A 9,768-nucleotide genomic window follows, 5' to 3' on the forward strand; every position below is an offset into this window, starting at 1 on the left:
TAAAAATATTTTGTTTAAACGGTTAACCGATTAAAGGGCTGCTCTGGCCAGCACGGCTGGGGCTGCTCTGGCAGGGCGACAAGGGGCCAGTGGGTGGCGCAGGGTGGCTGGGACCAGGCGGCCCAGGGGTTAACAGTTAAGGTGGGTTAACTGATATGACTAATGCTTATGATTAACTGGTTAACATTGTTCGTGTATCTTGGGAAGCATGTAGAAAGTCCCTTGAGTGGGTACATGGGGGATGAGGTTGTAGGGTTTTTCTTCAAGTTGTTTTGGGAAGGATTTGTCAGTATCTTTAAATTCCTGGGTGAATTGTGTTAGGAGGTCTCCGATGAGCTCTTTACAGTACATAGTGTCAGAGAGTTGTCTGTTAGCCTCGTTGACATAGTCATCACAATAAAGGACTATGGTGGTGTCCCCTTTGTCTTCAGCTTTGATCACTATTTGGTCGATGGATTTCAGAGCCTATCTGCTTTCCTCTTGGTAGTAGAGAGATTGTGGTGGATGTAATGTTTGTTGAGGATTTCGCAGAGAATTTTTTTTCCGGAAGTAATCAATGTAATGATCCAGTGTGTGGTTTTGTCCTCTGGCAGCATGTCCAGTCCAATGATTCTTTTTTCTTAGGATTGTCAGTGGGGACGTGGTGCTTCTGGGTGGTGACATCTTTGTTGTGAAAGTAGGTGGAAGAAACCACCTCCAACATGTCTTACCCCCTTCTGTTTTGCAGTCTGTCCCAGTTTAGCTTCCTTCCCCAAGTCTGCAGAAGAGCTCTGTGCAGCTCAGAAGCCTGTACCTGCCACCAACCAATAAAAGATATTACCTCCCCTATCTTGTCTCTCTCATATTCTGGGACCCACGTGGCTACACCAGCACTGCAATAAATGGTTAGACATTTCTAAGAAAAAGAAGAATGACTGTAATTACAGCAGCTAGGATACAGCTACAGGACCACCAATCCTTATTCTTTTGAGCACAGACTCGTAACCAGTTGGACTCAGATACTAATTTCATCCCTGTTAGGTACTTCATGGAAGATTAACACCTTTTTCAGAGGTCTCTGATACTGGCTACTATTGGACACAGGATACTGCTATAGATGGACTATTGTCCTGTTGCAGTTTGGCAATTCCAGTGTTCCTGTCGACCAGGATTAACTGAGATCAGATTTATTCCCAAATTGTTATAGGGCTAGATTCTTTCCTGCACCAAGAGCAGGGGCAATACGGAGCTAGGTCCGGCTCACTGATTCTTGGAGCAAGCCCTGGACAAGCAACTTCAAGCTGCACAACTGGTTTAGATTCCCTCAGGGACCCTAAAACCACCCAGGATTGCCATGGTGTAGCAAATCTCTGCCACTCCTCCTGCCTGACCCCAAAACACCTCCTCCCTCCCCTGGCATGCCCCCGACACTAGGTGTTAGGGACCCACAACTGGCGCATTGGCACCAGCAGGGAGCACACCCCTTTGACAAGGAAATTCTCTGCGGGCCAGTTGTGGTCAGTTTGCACTTAGTGAATGGTGCAAAAGGGCCAGACACTGATTAGAGCTTTTGCTCTATCGAGTTTTGTGGTAGTCAGAAAAAGTGTGAATGACAGAACACCACCTGGGACATCTAAAGAAAGTTGTGCACGAGAGTTTGGGGGCGGGGGAAGGAGCACAGAGAGGAAGGGGAAAGCAAACCGAAAACTTCAGTCCAAACTGTCTCTCGTACTATGTGTTGGGCAGGCACCCATGTGAGTCTACTTTCTCTATCCCTAAAACACAGCCTGGGGGTTCCATCACTTAGGAAACCACCTTGTTTTTTAAACTGACTCAGCCATGAAAACCCCCCATGTTTAAATTACAGGGAAACCTGAACTGGCTTTGCAGACCCACAAATCACTGGGGAGCTTCTCAGACCGTCAAGCTAGGTGGGGTTGGCTCTGGTACATGGTCTCGCTCTGGTTATCTTTGTGTTAAAACACGAACTCTGATCGGTGCAAGGAAGAACCAAATGTGGGAAAAATCTCTGCGCAACTCACCACTCCAGCCACCGGAAGAACGTTGAGCATGGGACCTGGGGGGCATAGAGCTCGCTCTAAGCCTGCCCAATGCTCTGACTATAAATCTTTCTTTACCTCCGTGGCATAAATCAACATGTGGCCTGTGGAGAGCAGGAAGAGCTGCAATACCCCCAGGGGCGCTGGATGGACCAAGCTCATCAGCAGCCCTTGCAACACCCTGTCAATGCCAGCCATGCAGCAGTGCCCCGTGCATACACTGGAGGACAACCCAACTAACTACATCCCCTTGTGGGGGTAAAGCACTCCTGATGCTACCAGCTCCTCCCCTTGTCTCAAGGGTCCTGAGCCCCAAATCCATTGACGTCAATGGAAAGTCTCCTATTGACTTCACTGGGCTTCGGATCAGGCCCTGGGGGATGTAGGCATCAGCATTATGGGTAACCAAGTAAGAGACGGGAGTCCTGCATCTCCCCTGCCCCCCAACCTCATGCATCCTTGAGGTCCGGTAAGTACATCCCTTTACAAAAAGATTATGATGAAACTGGTTACAAAGTAGCAGCAACATAATGTAGAGGAATGTACTGCCTTGATTGAAACTACTTTGTTTTTCACTCTGATCCCCGATTCTTTCCCTTCCTTATTAACCTCTCTGTGTAATGGCCCCTGAAACACACTGCAGAGCCGAGCCCAGACTAGCAACTGCTGCTGGAACAGTGACTGCAAGTCAGTGCAGGAAGCCTGAGAGCTCAGCCGGTTGCAGCATATTTCACTTATTGCTTTAAGACTGATGTCTCTAACTCCATCCTTCTGGTTTCTCCCTCAGGGATTAATCACTCTAAAAGGCTACCATTGCCCTGGGGGGAGGAGAGGGGAATCTGGAAATTCACTTCCAATGCTCCTGCATTCCTGACCTGACCCGATGGGGCCGAGAATCAAATTGCAACAGAATCTACAAAGTAGCCTCCTAGCTTGTTGAACCGCCATGCTGAGAACAGGAAACGGTTTGAAACTCACACAACTTCTTGAAGGAATTCAGGACTATAAAAGCAGGATCTAGCCTATGCTAATCTCAATCAAGTGAATCTTTCTATCACACCCCCTGACTCAGCAGCTACCATGAAATGCTAGCAGGGATTTCATTATTTTTCTGTGCACTGCCGATTATGTTTAGGCTACAACGGGAACAAGCATGACCCAAGTCGTGAAAAACCTCTCTCTCTCTCTCTCTCTCTGTTTCAGTCCCAGCAATGCCGTCCCTCTTTATTAAAGTTCTTAACAGCACCACCATCCAAGCAGTGTGGGAGCCCTCCGTCAAACTGGGCCAGCATGAAGGATTCAAACTCTACTACCGTAAAGTTCACCTATCCCACTTTAATGGCCCTATGCTCCTGCCCAGCAACATTACATCTTATAACATTACTCACTTGGGTAAGTACAGAGGAGGGCGTTATCCACATTACGTGTCTTCGCTGAGCAAGAAAATTCCCCTTTATGTTGTCATTATAACAGAATGTTTAGAGTAATATACAACAGCTAGGAAATATATATCATGAGTGCCTAGCAAGGTTTGTTTTCCACTCCTCCCTTAGGCTCTCAGCCTGCCCCCACTGATTTAAGTGAGAGCAGGTTCGGATCCTTATACTGACAGTGACTGGCTTTTGCGATGCGTGTAAGATGTTTCTGTTTTCATGACAAGTGCAGGCTCAGCAAGATTAGTGTACTGTAGCTCTTTAACCTGAAATGCCCTCCTCGTGTCTTTTCTAAAATAGACCCATCAGTGGTATATGAAGTAAAACTCCTGGCATATAACCAGCATGGGGATGGAAATTCTACTGTGCGCTTTGTATCCCTTCGAGAAACTGTTGAAAGAACAGGTAAGAGGCAGAATCAGTCCAACTTGTGTACGCGATGTGAAACCTCACAGCATAGGAGTGATAAAACCAGAGACAGTGAGGGTCTTACTAACACACAGTTAATTTAATAGTGCATCCAACGCTGTATGCTGCTACTTCTGAACCGTCACCTTTAAGAAGCACTTTATTTTCTGCACAGCAAATAAATTTGAAGCTAGGTTGCATGGAGAAGCAGTGTCCTCTGGTGGTTAATGTGGTTAATTCCAGTTGCTTAATCTTTATGCATGTTCATCACCTCTTCTTTCTTTCTAAAGGAAGCAACTGGAAATAATATGGGCATGAACCGCCAGCTCTGTAGCCCACTCCAAACCACCATTACTGATCGTTAATGTTGCTAGGAAGGAAAACATTCTGGATCTGGCTCAGTTCAGTCTGATCTCTAGTTACAGAAAACAAAGCAAAATGTGCCAAGTTTCTGGTACTCCTGTAACTAAATAGCAGTGTTTGTCTTCTAAATTCAGGTTGTACAGACCACAGATGGAGAATGTGGCATACTGTTTGGTGCACAGGTTAGAGAGTGCACACAGTTAGCTCCCTCTCTTTCACAAGCAACAGCTGTGCATGGACAAGTGCTGTTATTTATTTGTATTATCGCATCACCTAGGAGCCCCACTCATGGGTTAGGTGCTGTACAGACACAGAATCAAGAGATGGTCCCTGCCCCAAAGGCCATTCCTTTTTATCACCATCAGTGTTTTAAAAGTCTTAGGGTTAAATCCTGGGTGTTCATTCTGTATATGTGCAATTCCAACCAACTTCAGTGGGAACCCGGAACATGTATCCGAGGTCAGAATCTGGCTCTTAATAGACCCAGAGCCAAATTCTATCCTTAGTTACATTTAGACAAGTTTGGAGTCTCTTCATTGTACTCAGGAGAGCAAGTCAGGCTTTTAGTGCTCGGACTGAACGCAGAACGGGGTGTGGTCACCAGTGTGTTGGGTGCATTAGACAGATTAGATGAGATTGTATTGATTATAGTAGTTTAAGGAGCCCATTGTTGTCCTGCTTTTCTAAATCTCCCCACACTTATTGCAAGTGGGTGATAATAGCAGATAAAGAATCATTGTTTCTGGATTCAGAGTGGTAGCCCTGTTAGTCGGTATCAGCAAAAAGAACGAGGAGTCCTTGTGGCACCTTAGAGACTAACAAATTTATTTGGGCATAAGCTTTGGTGGGCTAAATAAATTTGTTAATCTCTAAGGTGCCACAAGGACTCCTTGTTCTTTTTTCATTGTTTCTGGAGCAATTGCTTGGTTGTTAACAATCTGGGACACTTTTGTCCATGACAATCTCTTTCTGTCAACAAACCAAGCAAACAAACAAGGAAATTCCTGTGAACAAGAAAATGAAGAAGAGCCTGTCTGAAACTGACAAAAGAACGGAGGCTCCGATTTGTAAAGGTATTTAGGCATTGCTCTACTTCGCGCTGCAAGACCTGACTGACTTAGATGCTAAGTCCCATTTTCAAAAGTGATTTAGGAGCCTACGTCTCATCGGAAGTCAAAATCACTGTCTAAATTTCCTAGTCCTTGCAGTGCTGAGTGGAGACGTGCCTAAATCCCTTTACAAATCTGGGCCTGAACTGAAGCCCAGATTTGACCTATCCTTTGTTCCTCTTGCTGGTGCACAGGAATGGATGTAAATAGAGTTTTGGTTATGATCAGCTGTATTACCAGTTTCACATTGGAGGGTATCTAGGCTTTGGAAGGAGATGACTCCCCGGTCTAACATGGTTTTGCCATCTCTCACTACTTACTAGGATTCTGTTCCCACTGCAGGGAATTGGTCTCAGAACAGCTGGTGGTTTTGCTTCTGCTTTGTGAGCTGCAGTGATGGGTTAAGGATGCGTTTGCTGGCTCTTTCTCACCTAGACTAGACTCCTCTCTGGGCCCTGTATTCAGAGGCGCTGACTATTTGCGGCTTCCACTGATTTCAGTTGGCATTGTGGGCGAGAGCGCCTCTGAAAATCAGGTTTCAAATAATTGTCACCTAGTTCTTTGGAGGACATCTATGTTTGGTAGGAAGAGAGAAAGACCGAATGCATCAGCGCTTTAGTTACCTGGAGGCAAGAGGATTCTCCTCTTGGGGGAATCTTTAATTGCTCGCACCTTTTGTTCTTGTATGTGTTGAAAAATACCCTGGTGCTTTGGGAGTCATTTTCACCAGACTTCCAATGGGAATATCTTCAAAACATAGATTGTTATTCATACTGTACCTTTAATGTAGTAAACATTCATCTCTGTTGGAAGTACAGATAAGTCCATCAGCTCCATTCTAATCCTTAGCCTTTGTTTTGGGGGATCCCACTGAGTAAGGTATTATAAACTGCTCTGGCTGTCTGCATTTTTCCTCCAGTGTAATTCACATCATACCTCTGACACAGAGAAAATGCAAAGTTTACAGATCCCCAGGCAGGAAGGCAAAATAATTGTATGTTATCCTTTCACTTTTCATCTGAACACAGCATTAGAGATCAGAGATGCAGGCTCTGCTTTTAAAGGAAATTGCTTGTCTCGGGAGAATAGGCTGAAAGCTTTTGTTACCGTGTAGCAGAACTGCCCGACTGCAGCAAAATCTTAGGAATTAGTTCAGTTGAAAGTCCCTGCTAGCCCCTCCAGCACAAAGGGAAAGGGGGAGACGCTGGCCTGTAAATAGCGAACTGCGATACACGGGGTGTATTTGGGGAGAGTGCTTCACTCTCCTGGAAAGCTGTTGCGGAGCTGCTGTTTTTCCTCAGCTAGCTTTAGCCTGTAGTTACATAGGCTCAGTCGGTACCTCGGATGCTATTCCAATGGCAGTTCTAGATACAGATCACAGAGAGGGGATAACATACGTTTGTAAGAGTGTTCAGCTGGCAGCCTGCTGCAGCCATCGACCTGCAGTCTGAATAAAACAAATATTATGCTTGGCAGCCTGATCCCATTTCATTCTTTAAATAATGGTGTCCAAAGCTTTTGCCAGTGCTTGTTACCATGGATATCGGTTGATTGATCTGGGGACATTACAATGAAAGACTGTCAGCAACAGCTGGCACAGATGAGAGAGAGCCCTGCCTCCACACCCCTCACCCGGTGCTGGATAAATACCCTCTGGCTACGGGCCCAAGGGACGAGAGCGCCACGGCGAACGAGCACATCTTACGCCAAGTCCTAAAGAGCCACCAGACGGGCGGCGGGGAGCCGGTTCCAGAGCAAAGAGCCCGTGACGGGGGGTCCTGCTGGCCACAGCCTGGAGTCCCGCTCTGAGAGCAGCCGGCAGGACCCCCTCACTGGTGGCCATTGCTGTCATGGGGCGTTAAGGAGAGCAAGGGAGTCGCTTTGCCAGCAAAGTTGTGGGGAGGCACCCCTCATAGTACTGTGAGGCACCTCCTGCCCCGCAAACATTCCCTCCTCCCTGACCCTTGCAAACCTCCCTCTCCCCCACAACTCCCTCCCCTTGCCCAAAGGCTCCCCTCCTCTACTTTTCCCACCTTTCAACAAACACCCCCCAACTCTCCCTCCCTAAAACACCCCCTACCCCTCCCTCAAACACCCCCTCCTCCCCTCCAACACCCCCACCCAAGCCTTCCCTTCCCCAAATACTCCTCAGCCCTCCCCTCTCCCACCCAACCCTTTTCCTCCCCTCCAGGCTGCTGGTTCTACAGCTTCTTCCCCCAAAGTGCCTTCCATGCCCGTTTTCCCCACCCTGTCTCCCGTCTCCCATACCTGAACCTCCTTCGGGGCAGGGGAGGGGGAAAGGAGGAGCTGCTGCTGGGCTGGGACCAGTCTCTTCCCTGGAGCTGGCTCAGCCCCCCACCATCCCCAGTTGGGCTCCCCCTGCTCTGCATTCTTATACCGGGGTGGGGGGGGGCAATGCAGAGGGAGCTGTTCCAGGTCCTGATAGCAGGGGGAACAGAGCAGCCCCCTAGTCACAGGAGGCTGTGACTGCGGCTGCCTCTTCCCTGTCTCCTCCTTCTTTCTACAACTAGGCCCAGGAAGGAGAGGCAGCCTCTGAGCTACTCGAGAACATGACCTGATGCTGGGCTTCCAACCCCACCATGTGCTGCGGCGCTCTTGTATCTAGGCATCGGGAGCACTAGGTGGCTAAAACCCCAGTGACTAACTCCCTTTTCGCTGCTTCTCCTCACAGTGTTGAATCCCCCGTGTGACTGCATGAAAGATGAGCAAAATAATAAGACCTCCACCACGGGGATCATCATTGGGATCCACATTGGAGTCACGTGCATTATATTCTGTGTCCTGTTCCTCATGTTTGGGTACAGAGGAAGGTACGGTTCTCTCCCCACACTGGCCGGGTGACATGAGTACACTATCTACTTGTATTGTGCCATTTGCTTTGCGCCGGTGGTTCTCAAGCTGGCGAAGGGGTCTCAGACTCAACCGCGTTGCAGTAGCACGAATGTCTCATGGACCCCCTCCCATTTGTGAGTCCACAGGCCAGGCCGTAGTCCCACTTGTGATTGCAGGGTCCACTTCTCCTTCCATTGGTGATTGTGCCCCTCCACGTGGGATTGTATAACATCCCTGTCGCCGGTACAGTAATCGCTTACCTAGGCTCTGATCAAAGACCAGTTAAGTCAATAGGAGTCTTTCCATTGGCTCCAAAGGGTCTTGGATTAGACCTGAAGTGTATAGGAGTTGTGGGTGCTCACTTTATCGTAAGCAGAGCTGTGCGGCCACATCCGGCAAGAGGCCTTTGATGTCAATCCAGCACCGCCCCCTCTACAAAACCCATGAAAAGACAGTTACACTAACTACCCTACCTGGGGCAACAGCTGAGGTGGCACATGGGGTGGACACCTCCGCAGGGAGATCCGCTTTGAAAGCCGTGTCAGGGAAATGGGTTATAAGGAGGAGCGAGAGAACATGGCGCACCGATAAGTGTGGAAGGGGTTTCAGGTGTCAGGGGGAGGAGAGGTGGAGACAAAGACTAGAATTGTGGCTTCTCTCTGAGCCTAGCTCCTCTTTTGGGAAGCTGTATCTGAGCACAGAATTCACTGTAAGATGTGAACGGCGAGGTGTGTCCAGGCCCACATAAAGGGGCGACATGCAGTGCTGGGAGGTGCTACACTTTCAGTTTCCTCCCCTCTCGGTTTTCCAGACTGCTGATGTGTAAAAACGTCCAGGAACAGCTGTCAACCCCCCAGATCCCGAGGAGTCAGAGGAACGCCACAGGCCTGGTTCTGAATGGAGCCGCTCAGAGGGACAGGGATGACCTGGACGTGAATGGGAAGCAACTGGAGATGAACGAACTGGAAAGGTTGTTTCTATCATTGCCTTCCCAGGATCAACAGGATAAGGGAATAATGGTAAGGGTCCTGCCTTGACATTAATCATAGGATTTACGGACACTCTCCCCTTTCAAACATACTCCTCTCCCCTTGTTATGTGGAGAGATTTATACGCTTAATTCCCTTCCATACATTGAAAATATAGATCCGCTAAACACTAATGTTTAATCCATTCCACACTGGGAGAGTGTGTGTCTTTGTCCCCAGCTAGTGGCTAGTTCATATAAGAGGTTAAGAGTCCACTATAGCTGCTAGCTAGAGGAATTATTCTTTTATCACAAGTGATAGAGGCTCCTGCTTTTAGCCCTGACGGTCTCAAGTTTGAACCCCATTGTCAGCCCAAACGGGGTTGGTTACGAATGTACAACTTCATAGTGGTAGCCACAAACAATCCTTATTCCTGGCAGGTGGGGCAGAATTTAAACTGTAGATGTTAAGGACATCTATGTAAGATGTGCATATTTATTCCTGGATGAGGAATATTCATTTCTAAGAAGTCCAGCATCTTGGTAGTGACAGCCAAATGCAACAATTATTGTCTTTGTAATAAGGTGTTTTTTCT

General features: G+C 47.9%; 1 protein-coding gene across 3 annotated transcripts in view; it reads left to right on the forward strand.

Annotated features, from left to right (window-relative positions):
- Positions 1 to 9,768, forward strand: part of IGDCC3 (immunoglobulin superfamily DCC subclass member 3) — a 178,689-nt gene that overhangs the window by 168,049 nt on the left and 872 nt on the right. For all 3 annotated transcript variants that reach the window (XM_039493285.1, XM_039493287.1, XM_039493286.1), the window contains 4 exons: positions 3,243 to 3,431; positions 3,773 to 3,877; positions 8,045 to 8,183; positions 9,017 to 9,224. In XM_039493285.1, the coding sequence (XP_039349219.1) occupies positions 3,243 to 3,431; positions 3,773 to 3,877; positions 8,045 to 8,183; positions 9,017 to 9,224 (641 nt within the window). The remainder of the gene's footprint in view (positions 1 to 3,242; positions 3,432 to 3,772; positions 3,878 to 8,044; positions 8,184 to 9,016; positions 9,225 to 9,768) is intronic.

The sequence above is a fragment of the Mauremys reevesii genome, linkage group 10 (assembly GCF_016161935.1).
Source record: "Mauremys reevesii isolate NIE-2019 linkage group 10, ASM1616193v1, whole genome shotgun sequence".
NCBI classification, from domain to species: domain Eukaryota; kingdom Metazoa; phylum Chordata; order Testudines; family Geoemydidae; genus Mauremys; species Mauremys reevesii.